Source organism: Chrysochloris asiatica, unplaced genomic scaffold, assembly GCF_000296735.1.
Source record: "Chrysochloris asiatica unplaced genomic scaffold, ChrAsi1.0 scaffold00096, whole genome shotgun sequence".
Lineage (NCBI taxonomy): Eukaryota > Metazoa > Chordata > Mammalia > Afrosoricida > Chrysochloridae > Chrysochloris > Chrysochloris asiatica.
The window spans coordinates 7,789,120-7,809,286 of NW_006408614.1; the positions used below are offsets into that span (position 1 = coordinate 7,789,120).

General features: G+C 47.2%; 1 protein-coding gene across 3 annotated transcripts in view; it reads left to right on the forward strand.

Moving 5' to 3' along the window:
* Window positions 1-20,167, forward strand: part of AGAP1 (ArfGAP with GTPase domain, ankyrin repeat and PH domain 1) — a 664,804-nt gene that overhangs the window by 400,350 nt on the left and 244,287 nt on the right. For 2 of the 3 annotated variants that reach the window (XM_006866771.1, XM_006866773.1), the window contains exon 11: window positions 19,005-19,173. In XM_006866771.1, coding sequence (XP_006866833.1) covers window positions 19,005-19,173 — 169 coding nt within the window. Of the gene's footprint in view, window positions 1-19,004; window positions 19,202-20,167 lie in introns of all 3 variants that reach the window. The other variant, XM_006866772.1, reaches the window with a different exon arrangement.

Consider the following 20,167-nt stretch of genomic DNA (forward strand, 5'->3'; position numbering starts at 1 on the left):
TATAGGGTTACTATGAGTCAGAACCGACTCCACGGCACATAGCCACCACCATAATCAAAAGGAATCCATTCTTCCTCAGTCTTCTTAATTCATTTTTCTGTAATTACGATCCTTTTTATTTATTTCTGTCTGTTTACTTTCCTAGCAGACTTCAGTAGTGGAGACCCACCCTAAGGTAACCCACCCCGCTGTGCCTCCCCTTCCCCAGAGCTCCGGGATTTCTTCCACCTCCTCCCACTGACCGTGTCCTCTGGCTCCGGGTCGTGGAGAGATAGTAGTTTCTTTCAGAGATGGTCTTCCCTGTCCTCCTCCTGTTTAGGCTAAGCCCTACTCACTATTCTAGGACAGAGTTGAACTGCCCCATAGGGTCTTACAGATGGCAGTCCTTCAGGTCCGTCCTAGGAGCCTCTCTTTCTTGCAGACGTTTCCCTCAGAACACAGCCCTGTTGCTCTGTTGCTTTGAACCTGCCTCGCTCAGCTGGCCATTTCTCAGGTTTCCCACCTGATTTTCTCAGGAGCTGGGAGTGAGTACCCGTGACCACAGACTTTATCAATTCAGCCCCCAACATGTCCCCAGCTATCCCATTAGGTATCTAGGTGAACCAGAACACTGTCTTCTTGAACAAATGAATGAACGAATAAATGAGTAAGGGTACAACTAGCCCAGATACTAATTGTAACATGTCTTCAAATGTATTCCTGATACTGAAGAAGAGAAAGTCATCAAGTTGTAACTTTAAAGCCACAGACATAGGTCAGTCATCGTCAGACTTAGACTCCATAGACTGAGAACTGAAAAAATATTCTGTCTGGTAGCAAACGTGTGCCCTGGTGGTACCATGGTTAAGCCCTTACCTGCTAGATGAAAGGTCAGTGGTTCAAACCCACTAGCCACTCTGTGGGGGAATAAATGAGACATTCTGCTTCTGTAAAATCGACAGCCTTGGAAACCATGTGGGGCAGTTTCCCTGTGTCCTATAGGATCACAATGAGTTGGAATCAACTCAACAACCGTCAGTTTGGTGTTGAGGTTCCCTGCTCCAAAGAAAAAGTTAGATTATGTATCCAAGTCTTAGTCCTAAGAGTCTCTTTCGTATTGTGTAATGGTGGTGGGCTGCTGAGGCAGTTCTGACAAATAGCTACCCCGTGTGAAGTTTCTAAGGAGCAGCTGCAATCCAGTCCTTACCTTGTAGTGCTACACGGTCCTGAGAATGTTAGACATTGTGTAGGATTTCCAGGTTAACTTGCCAGAATGCTTCCCTGCTCCAAAGGGTCTTGATACGATGACACTGTGAAGTTCATAGCCACCCACACACACACCCACACACACATACACATATACACAAGACATTCTGCACCTGTCTGTCACATTTCAGCCACCAAACACCCTGGCTGCGGCCAGCCTCCCTCTTAGGCTGAAAAACCAGCCTGCCTTTGCCCTTTTCTAAATGAAACACTGGGTCTATGTACCATGAGTTGAAACCGACTTGGTTGTGTTTGGATTTTGGTGACAGAAATAGTTCCAATGTCACCTGCTGCCCCCCAACCAGGGAGGATGAGCTGTCGAGTTGCTTCTTGCTTCTTTTCTAAATGAAAAATAAAGATGACAGCCCAAGAAACCATATAGAGCAGTTCTGCCATGTCACCTGGGGTCGGTCACTGAGCATCAAAAAGCAACCCAGCGGCACCTAACCAGAACAGCCGAAATCCCTTTACCGGTGTCCAAGGTGTCCCTGGTGGGTCTGAGTCAGAAAGCCCCCGTACACTATTCAGGAAACCCCCCAGCTCAGTGTGTTTCACTTTGTCATCTTCCACTTTGGGGGCCTTTTCCTGCTTCTCTTTGTGGCCGGGAATTCTTGGGCAAGCTTCAGTAACCCACTCCCCCCGCCTCCCTGGCCCTCAGAAGTGGCAGAGAGGACTCTGTGGGAGAGTGCGGAGGTGGGGGGTCTCAAGAAAATGTTCTCTCCCTTCCATGGAGCAATTGCATTTCATTATGATATTTGATAAATATTTCCCTGCATGGCTCATAACCTGATTGCCGGCTTGTTGTCAAGGTCTTGGGAGGAAGGGAAGGAGAGGTGGGGCAGGAGAGAGGAGAGCTCCTCAGGTAAGCCTGTGGCCCCAAATGGAAACCAATCAAGGTGCGATTTATGTTCATTAAGTGCTTGTCAAAACTGAAAAATTTTCTAATCAACAGCAATCTAGCGACGGCCCCCTCAGTGGCTGGGAGTGTTACCTCTACCGACCACAGCGGCTATTTGCCTGTTACAACTCTAGGCGAACAATCCGCTGAGGATTACATTAGGCTAAGCTGCGAAGTAAATGAACCATGTCTTATTTAGGTGCCACGAGCTTCAGTGTTGTCCTGTCCCGCGGGCACTTTAGAACGTTTTATGGCTTTAAAATTAGTGTGGTTTCCTATTGGCTGCAGGGGGTCTGCCTGCTATGCCTTTGAACTCAATAAGCAAAGGGAAGGGGCCTTTTGTGCCCCCCCCCATCTTTTACCATCCCCACCCCCATATTATTTCTCCCCCTTTGCATTTTAGCAATTTGGTTTTGCATCTTTTCCAGACGGCATTTTGCAATAAAAATGTCTGACTGCCATATATGTGCCCCTGTCCCTCCAAACAAAACAAAACAAAACAAAAACCGGAGAGAGAGAGAAAAGAGGGAAAGTAAAGGTAGAAAATACCAACTAGAACAGAGACCTGTTTATGTCCCTTCGGCTGCAAAACTGAAATAGAGCTCTACAGTTACCCCAGACGGCTGCTTCCGATGGAATCGCTTCCATTTCTAAAGGAACTACCCACATGACATCAGAAGGGAGCTGGTTCCGTACTGTTATTGGACAGGTGGAAAAACCAAGGGTCAGAGAAAAAGGGGAAGACCCTCAGTGAGATGGACTGGCACTGTGTGTGGCTGCAACAGTGGGCTCAAACTCAGGAACAACTGTGGGGATCTCATTCTATTATGCATCGGGTACTTATAAGTTGGGACTGACTCAAGGGCAAGGACTCTGGACAAAGGGAGCAAGCATGAACATGGATGGTGTCTAGGCTCACCCACACAGTAGCCCCAGGATCTGTTGCCTGCCACCCCTAGCTTTGTTGTTAGATACCATCAGTTCATTCTGACTCATAGCAACCCCAGGTGACACAGTGAAACTGCCACATCGTGTTTGCTAAACTGTCATCTTGGCAGGGTGGGAAAAGGACGACACTTTCTGCTCCTGCCTCGGGAACCCTATGCAGGGTTGCTGTGAGTCAGAACCGACTCCACGGCACATGGCAACAAGAACGGTCTCTACAGGGGCTACATCACTGTGTCTTTCTTCAGCAGTCACTGGGTGGCTTCGAACCACCAACCTTTCAGATAGCAGTTCAATACTTTAAGGGATGTGGAAATGAGGGCCCAGAATGATGAAAAGCTAGTTATTACAAGAGTAGATATTTGTGTTCAAATCCCATTCTCTGACCAGGAGTAGGCTGTTTCAATGAATGACACATTTATTTGAAATGTGTAAAGAAGATTGAAGAAGAATTGATACTTTTGAATTATGATGTTGGCAAGGAATATTAAGTATACCATGTCCTACTAGAAGAATAAACAAATCTCTCTTGAAAGGACAGCCAGATGCTCCTAAATAGCCAGGATGCTTAGACTTCATCTCAGATGCTCAGGACATGTGATCAGGAGGGACCAGTCCCTGGAGAAAGACAGCATGTTTGGTAAAATAGAGCGTCAGAGAGAAAGAAGGAGACCCCCGAGGAGATGGACTGGCATCGTGGCAACAACAGTGGCCTCAAACATGGTAGAGATTGTGACGCCAGCCTAGGGCCAGGTGGAGTTTTGTTCTCTTGTATGTGGGGTGGTTATGGATCACACTGATGCAATGGCATCTAGCAACATTATGTTACTGTGAATCACCTTGGCAAACATTAGATGTGTTGATGTGGTTGTTAAATGCTGTCAAGTTGGTTGTGACTCAAAGCAACCCTGTATAGGGTTTCTGAGGAGTGGCTGGTAAATTTGAACCACTGACCTTGCAGTTGACATTCCAGTGCATATCCTACAGCACCACACCAGGACATTAAACTTAGGAAGACAGAATAATGCTTATAAAAGCAGCGCATTGAGGAAAACAATATACATTGAGATTTCTGAACTCTGCCCAGGCCCAGGTAAACTTCAGAATTTACGTGAAGCACCTGAGGTTCGTGGTGGGCAAAGACAATGGGAGTTCATTTGTCCTGCCTTAGGTCAAGTTGCAGGAGAAACGGCACAGCCGTCTGTGTTGTTTTTAGGGTTGAGCTGTGTGTTTTACAGTGTTGTGGACTCTAGCAAATCCTCCCCATGAGATCAAAACAAAAACCCCACTGGTTTAGCTGGTCAGTGGCACAGACCTGCCCTGGAAGACTCCCGATGCCCTGCTTTTTATGGAAGCAGACTGCCTGCCACATCTTTTTCCCAGGGAGTAACTGATGGAGTCCAGCCATCGATCCTTGCTCAAGTGCTTTAACCACCACAACTACCAGGGCGCTTTCTCATGAAAAAGGAAGTTTTCAAGAGATCCAGATAGGTCTCTCATGCACAGCATTTCTGTTGTTGTTGTTAGGTGCCATCGAGTTGGTGCCGACTCATAGGGACCCTATGCACAACAGAACAAAACACTGCCCGATTCTGGGCCAACCTCACAATCATTGCCAAACTTGAGCCCATTGATGCTGCCATTTTGCCATCCATCTCATTGGCGGTCTTCCTCTTCTTCTCTGACTCTCCACCTTACCAAACATGATACCCTTCTCCAGCGACTGGTCCTTCCTGACAATATGTCCAAAGTACGTATGAGAGATGAAGCTTAGCCATCCTGGCCTCCAAGGAGCACTCTGGCTGCACGTCTTCCAACACAGATCTATTGGTTCTTTTGGCAGTCCATGGCACTTTCAGTATTCTCCTCCAACACCACAACTCAAAGACATCGATTCTTCTGCAGTCTTCTTTATTCACTGTCCACGTTTCACATATTAATATTTCTACATAGGCCAGAATCCTCAAGATCTAACTACAGGTCCAGTGGATTCAAGTGAAATTGAGTGATTAACAGATTAGTACAGCAAAGGAAGGAGTCCCTCATTGAGCAGAGGGTTAAGCACTATACTACTCACTGAAAGGTTGGAGGTTTGAGTCTACCCACAGAGGCCTTGGAAGAAAAGGCTGGTGAATTACTTCTGGAAAATCAGCCACTGAAACCCTTATGAAGCCCAGTTCTAATCGGGGTCTCCATGAGTCACAGTTGACCTAACAGCCACCAGTTTGTTGCAAAGGAATAAGGCAGGCTCCTGGAAGTTCCACTTTTGCCACAAACAGAAGAGGCCTACGGTGATTCCCAGTGTATGCAGCGGCTCTCATAGCCGACGTGTTCCTTTAGTCCAGGTGGGGCTTGCGCATGCATGTGTCACAACAGGGTAAGTTTCAATTCCAACTAAATGAGAAAAACCTCCCTTGCATTGTAGAACTCAATATACTAGGTCAGTCAAGTCAAGAAAGACACAATCAAGAACTGAAAGGTAGTCTCATAGTTCAGTTCAGAATTTTCTGCTGTTTTGATTTATATTGTAATAAGCGATCCCCCTGGGCTAATGCTGGACTTCAGCAATTCTTGGACTCTAGCCTGGGCAGTACTCAGGTTCTGTGGGGCCAGGCTCTCTGTTATATGCGAAGCATGCTGCACCACCAGGCCCCAAGCGGGTCAGCAGCCTTCATTACATGTATGTTGCACGGCTGTGGCGAGTCCTGCGGGATAATATGCTGGACTGCAAAGTCAGTTTGAACCACAAGGTTGGCGGTTAAAGCTCATCAGTCGCTTCTCGGAAACCCTATACAGACAGAGTCACTATGAGTCGGAACCGACTCGGCGGCACTGAATACCACCATAGTTGCGTTTGCTAGTTGCCCTGAAATTGGCCCCAGTTCATGACAACCCCACGCACCACCAAAGAAAATATGTCTTGTGCCTTCGTCTCCAACACTGTGAAGTCCACTGTTGCCACCCTCAAACCCACTTCTGTCAAGTCTGTAGGGTTCTGGACTGTCATTGTCTATGGAACCTGCCTGCCTCATCTTCCTCCCCCGGGTGTGACTTCTGGCTTCGAACCACCGACCTTTCAGTTGGCCCTTCACGCCCTGCACCATGAGGGGGCGCATTTTCCAGCGCCTTGTTCTGCTGCGATCCACGGACGCTCCGCTAGCTGATTCTCAGAAGTAGATGGTCAGCCCTTGCTAGCCTGCCTTAGTCTTGAAGCCCCCACTGAATTGTGTCCACTATAGGTGACCCTGCTGGTTTTTGTGAATCCCTATGCCTTTGCTTCCAGCACCCAAGCCATCATCACATGGCTAACAGAGACAGGTGGTGATTTCACAATTTGCCAGGCTCAAACATTCAGTGGGAAGAGGATAAAGTCTCCTCATCATTGGCAGTAGACATCCATTTGCATTGGCACGGTCTTGGTGATGGGTGCTTCCTGAGCACCAGCGGTGAGCAATTATTCCTAGGGCAGATGAAAGCTGAGCTCTGGAATCGTTGTTGGCTGTCTTGGGAAACAAAGTTACTTCTGATGGGGTTTGTCCCTTTGAAGCTGCCTCCCACCTTGCTATTGTGGCTAGGATCCACTGGGACGAAGGAGACAGAGGCATCTGAAGGGTATGGCTTGAAGATGGCTCATAGTTTGGTGATATTTTTATAGTATTTTAAGGAGTGCCGTGTTCCTCTGTACCTGTGACTATGTATGAAGCTATTGTTGATTATTCATGAATGTTGGATGTGAACATCTGTTTGATCTCTCTGAATGAATGGTATTATATCTGTCTTTATAGATTAGTTTCCTTTGAACATATTATTAAATGGAGTTTGGGAATGGCGGTGCATCTGACAATGCCTTCTCTTAGTGACTTTTATTTTGCGTGCAGAAGTGAGAATTTTTTTAAAAATAGACCATACATGAACCTCGGCTTCTGCTTTGAATTTGGACGCCCCTGAAGTCTAGCAAAAATAGAGAATGAGTCCTTCACTTTTCTCCAAAAGAAGAAAAGTCAGGAAACATTTCCAGTATCTTTGCACCGGTGTAACTCAAGTGCTCTTCCTATGTTGCTGTGAGTGCTGTCCAGTCAGAATGAACCACCAGCTGGTCCTGCGACATCCTCACAATCTCTCTTATGTCTGAGCCCATGATTACTGCCATGCCACTGTGTCAATCCATCTTGTTGAGGGTCTTCTTCATTTTCACTGACGTTCTCCTATACCAAGCATGATGTACTGGTCCCTCCTGACAACATGTCCAAAGTACGAGCGAACGAGTCTCACCATACTCGATTCTAAGGAATGTTCTGGTTGTACCTCTAACACAGACTTGTTTGTTCTTCTGGAAATCCATGGTACTTTCAATATTCTTCTACAACACCCTATTCAAATACATCACTTCTTCTATCTTCTTTATTCATTGTCCATCTTTCACGTGCGTGGAGCAATTGAAAATAATCCCAGCTTGGATCAAGCACACCTTAGTTCTTATACTGTCATCTTTGCTCTTGAACACTTGAATGAGGTCTTTTGCGGCAGATTTGCCTAATGTAGTACATCATTTGATTTCTTGATTGCTACTTCCTGAGTGTTGATAGTTCCAAGTAAAATGAAGTCTTTGACAGCTTCAGTCTTTTCTTCGTTGATCATGATGTTATTTATTGGTCCAGTGGTGAGGATTTTCATTTTCTTTACAGTGAGGTGCAATCCATACTGAAGGTCTTTGACCTTTAGTACAGTCTTTAAAATCATTGAAAGCCCCAAATAACGGTTCTTTATGTGGATTGTATCTACTGATGTTTCCCCTGTTAGAAATTAAAACTGAGGGGAAAATTTTTAAATACCTTAGAGATGCTGCTGTTCAGTTTCAGACTATTGACCTAAAATTCATTATCGCAATAAAGCGAGACACATGCAATTTTTGGTTTCCCTGTATCTGTATCCTGTCATCTAGTAAGCATGCAGAAGCAGGATGAAGAAGTTTGAAATTGTGTGAGAATGACCACAATGAGACACAGAGACGCGGAGTTTGCAAGCACACGCTATTGGAAACACGGCGCCCATAGAACGAGGGCGGTCACTGACCTTCCATTTGTAAAACAACGCGGTAAAGCAATAACCTATTTCTGTAGTAAGTAAGTCATTTAAAAAATAACAATTATTTATTGTTATCATATTTTTATTGAAAAAAAAAACTATATTTAGAATTAGCCAGCTGGAGTTAGTTTGAACTCAATTTGGTGGTGGTTCTGAGCCATGGAGTCGGTTCCGATTCATAGCGACCCTGCATAGGGTTTCTGAGGCTGTAAATCTTTACGGAGCAGAAAGCCTCATCTTTCTCCCATGGAACAGCTGGTAGTTTCGAACTGCTGACCTTGAGATTAATAGCCTGACTTGTAACTCACTACGCTACCAGAGTTCCTTTGGAGATGATCCCAGTTTTGTTGGCAACATCCAAAGCGCCATGGTCAGGAGCCAGTGGAACATAGGCCTTTGTTTCCCCATCAGGCCTGGTCAAGGTGTTGACCTTGGTTACTTCAGTGTCACGGAGCTTCTTCACGGCCTGCTTGATCTGGTGCTTGTTGGCTTTGACATCCACAATGAGCACAAGTGTGTTGTTTAACTCGACCTTCTTCGTGACCTTCACAATGAGCACAAGTGTATTGTTAACTCGACCTTCTTCATGGCCTCCACAATGAACACACAAGTATGTTGCTAACTTCAGTCTTCTTTATGGTCTCCACAGTAGTCAGAGGGAGCTTGATGATGGCATAGTGGCTAAGCTTGCTTCTCCTGGGGGCACTCTTCCCAGGATATTTGGGCTGCCTCTGGAGCCTCAGTATCTTGGGCCACCAGAAGAAGGGTGACCTGTGGATCTTCTTTTATTTTGTAGCTGTGGACGCCTTTCAGCACGGCCTTCGTGGCCCTCAACGCTTTAAGATCTGGCTTCAGTTTTGGGGAAGGGTAGTTGCTTCCGTCTTAGCTTTTAGTGCCATCTTAGTAAAAACTATATTTAGAAATCCCTTTTTTGTAAACATAAATGAAACTTTTTCAATGAGACCTACCTTTCCCAAGAAAAAAGAAGACGATTAATGACTGAGAAGAACAGCATTGGCTGACGGTTTTTTCCCGTCTCTTTGATGGCTGATCTTAGTGAAACACAGCTGAGTCCATGCCTTGTCACTCCATTGTGAGGTGTTGCTTTGGTCGAAGAACAGTTGTCAGATAGGTGGTTAGAAGCTAGAGAAGTATTTGAATCACCATTTCAGATTACTGTGCTTCTCCCAGGATGCTGATTACTTTCAGTCTTAGCTTCTGACAAGTTATCTTCCGCTCACATAATCGCCTTGCAGGCAACAGAATGAATCGTATCCCAGATGTGCACCATGTGCATGGTCCCTGGTCTGTTGGAGTCCATTGTTGGGTCCATTGTGTCGGTCCACCTCATGGAGGTGACCCTCATTTTTGCTGACCCTCCACTGGACCAAACACGATGTTCCTTCCTGCTGCTCTGTCTTCCCTGATGGTGTGTCCAAAACACTTCGAATTAAAGTCTCTCCTTTGGTGACCGTGATGACGTGAATGGAGTAAAGCCCGTGGAACCTTCATATGCTGATGGGGCACAACTCAAAATGAAGAGAAACAGCTGTAAACATCCATTAATAATAGGAACATGGAATGTACGAATATGAATCTAGGAAGATTGGAAATTGTCAGATATCACGTTTGGGAAGGTGGAGGGTCCAGCGAGATGGATTAGCAAAGTGGCAGCATCAGTGGGCTCAAGCATGGCAACAGTTGTGAAGTTGGCCCAGGACTGGACAGTGTTTCACTCTATTGTATTAGGGTCACTGTGAGTTGGTACTGACACAATGGCACCTAACAACAACAAAAAGTCTCATTTCTAAAGAGCATTCTGGTTGTATGTCTTGCAAACTACATCGAAAATCAACAGGGAGTGGTTTGTTAAAGCTTGGTAATTAATGCACTGTGTGATCTGAAACCATGTCACTACGTTGTCCCTTCTCTGTGACATTAACAAGGAACCCTGGGGACGCAGTGGCTAAGCACACGGCTGCTGCCCAAAAGATCGGTGGTTTGAACCTACCCGATGCTCCATGGGAGAGAGATGTGGCAACTGCTTCCATAAAGAGGTCCAGCCAGTGGGACAGTTCTGCCCTTTCCTGCGGGGCCACTACGAGTCGGGATTGGGTTCTTGGGGTTACGTTATCAGCCACTGAACTACCCTGTGCTGTAAACTGATCTTTCATCCCTGCGTATTGTGATATTCTGCTCCTGTCGTTTGGGGATGTGTTTACTGAACTGTACACATTTCCATCTTGGGACTGAGGTGATGAGCGCTTTTCATCCTAAAATGCTGAGAAATGGCATTCACTAATACCACCACCGATCTTGTCAGCAAAGTCTTTTTGAACTTGGAAGCTGTCAGGTGTCTTGAGTCGAGTATGTGTTTCTCAAAATTCTAATTTTCACCAGAAAGTTCCAGTGTCCTCATTGGCCATAAATACTGTTCGCTGTTTTCCTTGAAGTGCCAGAGCTGATCTGTCCATGCTCAAGAAATATCTGCCAAGTGCCTACAACAGTTATGGTTTGTCTGTGTCTGATGGCGTTTCTTCTCGTCAGTACAGAATCACGCCCGGGGGTGGGGAATGGCGCATTGAAGCTGGCGACTCTCACACAGTTCTTCGGCTGCGTCTTCCCACATACGTCCTATTTCCTCACCAGGGAATTCAAAACACACCCAGCTCAAGGGCTGACATGGGTAAACTTCAGTGACGTTTTATGTATTGGTGAAGAGTGTTCTGAAACGAAACTACAAAAACGAAAATCATGTTTGATTTTTACCTTTTCTCTGAGAGCAGCCCAGGAAATAATGACCAGTAATAGAGTTTGGTACCTCTGCTTCAATTCCTGCTAAGGTACTGTTGCCTTTGTGCCATGCAAACCATCAACTCCATGCAAAAAGGCAAATAATGTTTTGGCAGTCTTTGGAGAATTGGTATTGATCTCATAGAAGCCCTGAAAGAACTGCACTTTACGCCCTGCTAAGGTAGAAGAAGATGGAGTCCCGGTGTGGTGCTGTGGGTTAATGCGCTGGACCACACAGTCAGTTTGAACTGCAAGGTCAGCAGTTCAAGCTCACCAGCAGCTCCTCGGAAACCCTATACAGGGTCACTATGGGTCGGAACTGACTTGACGGCACTTAGCAACTACAGAAAGGTAGAGGATGCGAAGAGTGAAAAGCTCACACTGGCCACACACTATAAGACCAAAACAAAGTTCAGTATGGCCTAGTAGTTTGCAGATTCAAATAAAACACTGAATTTCTTAACAAGCATTTTCTGTTAGAGATCAGCACTTATAGGGAAAGCTGAATGGAAATAAAAGTTTCCACTATTTGTTTCTAGCATTTAGTTGTTATGGAACTCAAGAATCTTAATGTGTATGTTGTTATTGTTAGGTGCCATAAAGTCCATTTCTACTCATAGCAACTCTATGTACAGCTGACCCTGCACCATCCTCAAAATTGCCATGTTCGAGCCAATCCATCTCATTGAGGGTCTTCCTCTTTTTCACTGACCCTCCACTTTACCAAGCATCATGTCCTTCTCCAGGGACTGGCCCCTCCTGATGACGTGTCCAAAGTACATGAGACACAGAGACTTTCCATGCTCCCATCCAAGAAGCATTCGGGCTGTACTTCTTCCAAGATGGATTTGTTCATTCTGGCAGCCCATGGCACGTTTAATGTGCTTTGCCGACACCATAATTCAAAAGTATTGATTCCTCTTCAGATTTCCTTTTTCACTGTCCAGCTTTCAGGTGCATATGAGGCAATTGAAAGACCATGGCTTAGGTCATGTGCACCTTAGCCCTTCCAAGTGACATCTTTGCTCTTGAGCACTTTAAAAGAGGCCTTTTGTAACTCATTTGCCCAAAATGCAGTGCACATCATGTACTTTCTTGACTGTTGCTTCCATGAGCACTGATTGTGGGTCCAAGTAGAAAGAAATCCTTGACACCTTCATTCTTTTCTCCATCTATCCTGATGTTGCTTATTGGCCAGGTTGTGAGGATTTCTCTTGTCTCAGTGTTGTGGTTTAATCCATGGTGAAGGCTTGGATTGTATCCAGTATTCGGGTAATCTGTGTAGCAGGGCAATGCTGGCTGCGGTATCTAGATCTGTAGAGAGCAGCATGTGCCATACTCTCAGCACCACTTTGGGTTGGAACTGACTCCCTGGCCCTTAACAACAACAATCACACCATTCAGCATATCACTTGAGCTTTAATGTCTTGTTAACTGTTTCTCATGATGGTGTGAACATACCAACAAACCATCTTTCACCAGACAGCCAAAGGAAGCCTCCGGAAGCAAGGCAGTGAGAATCAATAGCATAAGAAGGTTTTCAGGGACGTTTGATGGATTGCTGTAGTTTAAGCTTCCTTTCTAGTGCCTGATACCCCAGAGCCAACTAAGATGAAGTTCCCAGTCACTGAGGACCGCGGGCCATCACGATGAGAGAGCTGGGATGGCTGAGACTGGACAAGCACACCTCCTACTTGGAGCTTGGGGGAAGGGGGCAGGACGGGGGCGCAGGGGAGGCTCTAGTATGTTTTACATTAATGCTCTGGACTGCAAGGTCAGTTTGAACCTCAAGGTCGGCTGTTCAACCTCACCCGCATCTCCCTATACAGGGTCATTATGGATTGGAACCGATTTGATGGCTCTTAACAACGCTGCAGTATTTGGATTTCTGGTGTGGTGCTGTGGGTTAATGCACTGATTGCAAGGTTGGTTTGAAACACGAGGGTGGCTGTTCAAGCTCACTAGTCACTCCTCAGAGACCCTATAGAGGGTCGCCATGAATCAGAACCGATATGAAGACACTTAGTAACAACGCTGCAGTATTTGAACTCCTAGTGGGCGCTACAGGATCAGCACTGGACTGTGAACCACAGGTCTGCAGCTCAAACCCACCAGCAGCTCCTTGGAAACCCTGTACCAGGGTCACTGCGAGTCAGAAACACTTGATGGCACTTAATAACAATAACAGTGCAGCATTGAAGGAGTCCTGGTGAGGTAGTGGGTTGAGCACTGGGTGACTGACTACGTACAAGGTCAGTGGTTTGAACCCAGCAGCCGCTCCTGAGGAGAAAGGTGAGAGTGCCCGCTCCTCTGAAAATGTACAGTCTGGGAAACCGTAAGAAGCAGTCTTACTCCAACCTGCAGGTCACTGAGACAGAATCGACTTGAAGGCTGTGGGGTTTTGATGAGGGTTCTGTACCACTCTGCGATGCCGCCACGTGTTACCCAGCGGATGCTTGCCTGAGTCCTGGGAACACAAAAGGGCGCGATTTTAGGACAACTTTGTACAGCTCTGAACCAATTCATTCTCTGGGTATGATCTAGCATGCCTAGGCCCAGCGGGTTCCACGTCCCCGGAAGATGGTCTCCACAGAAGGTGGAGGCCACATTCAGTGGTTCCGTCAGCAAGCTGGAGGCGGGGGTCTCCCACACAGCTCTCAATTGCTAGCAGGTTTCTCTCATTGCACCTCATTTGCATCTGGGACATCAATTAGCATGTTTGTTGAGGCTAATTGAATGAAACTCAATCATAGCTCTTAATTGCTTGACTATGTGAAAAGAAATCACATTAATGTAGCTAATTAAGTGTACCGCATACATGCAACATAATTAGGAGCCAAGTGTACAAAACAAGGGATGGCAGCGGTTCTGGCTCATGGTGGCAGGGGACAGCCACGCACTTAGGAAGCTGCTGGCATGCTCACCAACGGGTCCCTCTGCCTGGGCGCCTCCTTGGGACAAATAATCCACAGGATCTGCATGGACACCAGGAAAAGAAAAATGCAAATATGTTTGCAATTACTGCTTTTTCAAGCTGTTGAGGAGCCAGAGAAGGCACCTCTGGGGGTGGGGGCTGGTTCTTGAGTGGGCCCTGGGGACTTGTTAAGTGCTGTTTAAAAGTACTTGGCATCGAATTACCCTCATGCCTTGTTAAAGGGTTTTTTTTTTCCCCCTTTCTTTCTTTCCCCTCCTTTTATCTGAGATCAGCATTTTCTACTACCAACACGGAGCAGGCTGGCCTCAGTAGCATTTGCATATCAAAATGCAGCCTGCTGCCTTTATAACATGCAGTCAGCTCTCAGCATCAAGCTGCTTGTCCCACTTCTGAGGACGCTTCTGAGGCGGCCACTTTGTTTAGTGGTTGTCTCTTTAATTCCTTAAGTACCAAGCTGGGGTGAGATGAAAGGAGGCACTCTTTCAAAAAAATAAAAAATTACATAAGAAGGCTCCAGGTAGCTTCTCTTGGGAGAGACTAAGTAGGAGTCGCTCAGCCTTCCACTGTTTATGTATGGAGTGCCAGGCTGCAAGACTGCGTCTCGATTATCAAATGCATTCTGTAAAGATTTTTTTAAAAACATTGTTTTTAATTAGTGGCTTGAAGTCTAAGAGTTGTTGCGTTTATAATCTGAGTTCTGAAGTTCCAGCATCAAACTCTAGCAAGAAAACAGATCTCCTGAAGCATGCTGAGCCATAGATAGATGTCGCAGTCAGACCCAAAGACTAGGCAACTTGGTACATTTCTATCATGATTTTAAATAAAATATCATGGTTATTGTATGTTAAAACGTGCCTATTAACGGAGCCCACGCTGAGGCTTAGTCACTCTCTGATTAGGCTCATTTTAGAACTCATAAGCAATAAATGCTCAATTACACTCCTGTTATTGTATTTTAATTTGTTAAGAATTGGCATTAAAGAAGAAAGTTATAGCAAGTTTATATTTTCAAAGGAGTCTCCATGTCAGCAGGGATTCATTATTTACAAGCATTAACTTTGATTTTGGAACTAGGTTTGCATATTTTGGGTAGATATTAATGGGAGTAAATTAAAGATGCGTGAGAACAGCCAGAAAACCAACTTGAGTGTTGGCTGTATGCTAGCTGAACCTCACTTTTTTCTCTCTCCCTTTGATGTGTTTTTGATTTGTGGCCTTTAGTATAGGACAGTTCTGTCTTGAGAGTTCCGATATCCCTGTCCTAACAACAGCAGCAATATCTCTATCCTTTGGGGCGCTGGTGGCATGCTCACTTTCCATGCGGAAGATCTGGGTTCGATTCCTGGCCATGGTACCTTGTGCTCAGCCCCCACCCACCTGCCATTGGAGGCTTGCTCGCATGTTGTTAGAATGAAGAACAGGTTTCAACAGAGCCCCCATACTAAGAGAGACTGGGAAGAAAGACCTGGTGATCCACTTTTGAAGATCAGCCAGTGAAAACCCCATGGAGGAAGGGGATGGGCCAGGAGTGAACAGCGTTTCCTTCTGTTCTGCTTGGGCCTGGCCACACGTCAGGGGTTACAGCAGCTTACCAGGAGCAACTCAATTCTTCCATCTCGTTTGCCCATGAAAACTTTCTTTCCATCTTTGGTCCAGACCCTTTCAAAACTGCAGCTTTGCTTCTGTCCCTCCGAGGGAGACTTTCCGCGCCCGGTGGCCACTTTCCGCTGGAGTTGTTCATCCAGAGCACATGCCCAGCTCCACTGTGACTTCATGAAGTCGCATTTGCTCTTGAAGCTCAGATCCAGCCTTTCCATTTTCAGATGTCCCTGTCTGCGAAAAGCAAAGCCCACAGTGACGGGCCTCCAAGCTGGCCAGTCTGCCTGGACAGTGTGACAAGCCTGTAGTGGCTGATAGCAGCTGTAGGTACGCTTGTTGTAGACTGTCAAGTCTCCTGCAGACCATAGTGGCCCTGGTGACAGAGTGGATGTGCCATCCTAAGCTGTCATCTTTACAGAAGGGGCCCTGCTTGTGAAGTGCTCAGTGTGCTTGGCTGCTAGACTGATGGTCCCAGCCCGCTAGCCGAAAGATGTGACCATCAGAAACCCTGTGGGGCAAGTCTGCTCTGTTCTGTTCAGATCGCTATGAGCCCTACTCAGCTCTTTGGCGGTGGGTGGGCTTGGTTTGGTTGGAGTGTTGCTTGGAGGAGGCTTAGTGGTACCGTGGTTAAAGTGCTCAGCTGCTTGGCGAGAAGTCAGCTCTAAGGAAGAGAAGACTTGAGAGTTCTGCTTCAATGAAGACAGCAGCCTGGGAGACCGTACACTAGGAGGCAGCTCGACTCTGTCCTGAAGACTATGAACCTCATCAACTCGACCAGAGTGGGGCCCGAGCATGGGGGTTCATCTTTGCAGGAGCAGACTGCTGTCTTCTCTCCCTCAGACCTGATGGTGGGTTCAAACCGCTAACCATTGAGTCAGTAACCAAGCAGTTAACCGTTGTGCCACCGGACTCCTATAACAATCCTACTCCTCTTTCATAGACCACGGTGGGGGCATGTTAGATTCGGGCCCACCCCACTCCAGTGATGCTTCATGCTGTCTCAAATAACAGCATCTTCCAAGGCACTACAGGTAGACCTGGGAGGGCCTGCAGGTTTGCTTCCAGACCAGGACAATAAAGAAGAGATCAAAATGAAGCGAGCCACACGAATGTTTTTGGTTTCCCCGTGCATACAAAAAGTCATGTTAACACTGCCCTGTGGTTTAGTCACTATGGACTGGCAGGATGAACACGTTTGAGGTACTGTAAGAATGACCCTCAGACACAGAGACATGAAGCAAGCACACACTGTTGGAAAAGCCGTGCCCACAGACTTGCTGGATGCAGGGTGGCCACCAGCCTTTTATTTGTTTTTGTTTTGTTTTGTTTTAAAAGTCAGTATCTGTGAAGCTCAGTAAAGTCAAGTCCAGTAAAATGACGTGTTGTGTATATTTCTTAACAAAGTGCATTCTCAGGTACCAGGGTACCTTTTGGGGGCCACAGTTCAGTCCCTGACTCTGTCTGCTGGGCCGTGTGTTGGTTCCTTTCCCCTTGTGTCAGAATCACGAGCCTGCTGTCTCTTGTCCCCCCATGCTGTCAGCAGACTTCTCCAGCTCTTAATAAACCAGGACTGGCCCTCACCCCTCACCTCCTGGAATGGAGACACTGCCCTGCATTGGAAAGACCCTCCTTCTAGGAACCTCCGGGCTCAGTCTTCGGGTTCCTCTGCCCACATCATCTGACTACCCTGGTCCTACATACTAGTCCCTGACATACTCTGCTTCTTCAAGTCTGTCGATTTCTCTCTCTGCGTTCAGTAGCTCCAATGGTCGGCGGTGACCAGCACGCAGTGCATATCCCAACCTCCTGGTGCCCGTGGCCGCCTGCATGCACATTTCTGAGGTAGTTCACTGAAAATTACACGAATCTGAACGGAATCGCGAGTACCACACGTTTTTATTGGGTTTTCCCTGACGATGTTGAGGGAATTCGCTGAGATTCCTCTAAGGAAGAAGTCTGTTTATTCCCAATTCCTGTTCAGTGTGGGTCAACTTGAAATGTTAACTTCTTCAGGAGACGTTTCGAGCGTGTTGTGAGGAACCTTACACCTTACGTACAACTGCCAGGCCCTGCGCTCTCACAGTCCTGCTGTGTTTGAACCTATTGTCGCATCCACTGTGTCCTTCTGTCTCACTGGGGGTCATCTTAGTGGGTGAGTCAAATTAGTAAGATAATTAGTACCTGTGGTCATCAAGTCCACTCTGGCTTATGGCAGATCCGAGTGTGTCCGAGTAGAACTGTGCTCCGTAAGGTTTTGGATGGCTGGTTATTTGGAAGTGGACTGCCAGCTCTTTCTTCTGAGGTGCCTTTAGGTGGGCTTGAACTTCCAACCTTGAAGTGAGCAGCCGAGCTCATTACCTGTTCCCATTACCCAGGGAATAGGCAGTCATTTAAGCAGCTGTATAGTTTGGTGTTCACCTACTTTCTCCAGCTGGCTTCTCGGTCCCCGGGAAGGCAGCCCCTCAGCCGTGAGCTTTTGCAGTATCTGGGTTAGGTCAGCGCACAGAGACCACGCTCTGGTACCAATGATAAGAGTAAGGGCAACACCACTTGTACAAACACCAAGCCCAACCCACTGCCGATGACTCAATAACAACCCATAGAGATAACTGCCCCTAGGAGCGCCCAAGCTCTCCATTTTTACAGGGCAGACTGCTTCATCTTTCTCCTGCAGAGCCGCTGGTGGGTTCAAGCCCCTGACCTTTCGGTTCTCAGCCAAACACTTAACCCACTGTGCCACCAGGCCTCCTTCTCTGAGTAACCCACAAGACCTGCTGGGCAGATGGACAGGAGGAGGAAGGGGCAGCCCCATGGCACACCTGCTACATGTAGAGTATTCGGCTTCTTACCCATGCCAGCAACCCCGCATAGCAAATTTCATTGCCAACTCAGACAACAGCAAGTTCTCCTTGAGTGCTGCAGATGGTTCATGCTAACCAAAAGGTTGGTGGTTCAAGTCCACCCAGATCTGGTGATTCTAAAGAAAGGCCTGAGAATCTCCCTCCAAAATGTAGAGCTGCCTCTCACCCCTTGCTTTTCCGAGGCTGTAAATCATCAGTTGTAGGGTGTCTCCTAGTTCTCCTGTGGAGCCGCTGGTGGGTTCGAACCACCAACTTTTTGGTTGGCAATCCAGTACTTATACACCACTGTGTCACCAGCACTCTTTCCAGTACTGCCCAAGCCCACCGCCATGGAGCTGACTCTCACCCACAGGGACCCTACCTCGGGTTTCTGAGATTGTCATTCTCTCTGGGAGAGGTCTCATCTTTCTCCTGGGGAGCGGCTGGTAGCTTTGAACCACTGACCTTACAATTAGCTGCCCAGTGCCTACCCAACAGCACCATCAGGGCACCATTGTTGTAGGCCAGCACACATGTGAACTCCCCTGCTTCCCAAACACGTTCCCCATCCGAAGGGTCAGCGGTTTACAGCCCACGACGGCTGGTAGGGCCTTCTGTCGGGATTCCACACTAACCTCTCCTGGGTCTCTCTCATTCCTGGCAGGACTACATGCAGAATGTCCACGGTAAAGAGATTGACCTTCTGAGGACCACCGTCAAAGTTCCAGGGAAGAGGCCCCCCCGCGCCACATCGGCCTGTGCGCCCATCTCCAGTCCGAAAACCAACGGCCTGGCCAAGGATGTGAGCAGCTTGCACATCTCGCCAAACTCAGGTAAGGAGACCCCGAGGGTCACGGCAGTGTGCCGGCTGCTGGCTGCCCTCCCTCACTGCCAACGTTTACCTGACCACCTCTCAAGGGGCCCCAGCTGTGCACAGCAAGCAGCTCTGTGAGCCTGGGGTTGGTCAGTGAGATTTGAGTCCTTACATGCAAGCCCAGCCATAGGAGCTCTGGTAGCGTAATGGTTACGAATCGGGCTGTGAACTTTAAGGTCAGCAGTTTGAAACTACCAGCTGTTCTGCAGGAGAAAGATAAGGCTTGCTGCTCCTGTAAAGATTTACAGCCTTGGAAAGCCTGTTACAGGGTCACTATGAGTCGGAACCGACTCCACAGCACATCACCACCACCACCACCAGTACAAGACATGGAGTCCTGGTGTGGTGCTGTGGGTTAATGCACTGGACTGCTAAGTTAGTTTCAACTGCAAGGTCACCGGTGACTTGCTCCTTGGAAACCCGATACAGGGTCATTATGGGTCTGAACCAACTTGATGGCACTCAACAACTACAAGACATATGGAGCCCTGGTGTGGCGCTGTGGGTTAATGCACTGGACTGCGAATCGGTTTGAACCTCAGGGTCGGCAGTTCAAGCTTACCAGCCGCTCCTTGAGAACCCCATACCGGGTCGCTGTGGGTCAGAACCGACTTGACAGCACTTACAGCAAAAACAAGACACGGGGAGAGTGGTGGCTTCATAGGCCTTCACTGGACTGCAAACCACAAGGTTGGTGGTTTGAACCCACCAGGACGCTCCATAGGAGAAACATGAGTGTTTAGGTTTTTTTTTTTCCTCTCGCAAAAATGTACAGTCTCAAAAACCCTATACAGGGTTGCTATGTGTTGGAACTGACTCGATGACACTCAACAACAACAACAAAAAAAACATGGATTCGTTAAGTCATTAGTAGTTGCCTGTGCAGGTCCTTGGGCAGTACACACTGTTTGATTTGACAGCTAAACCTAGTGGTGGGCGGTTCAGACCAACCT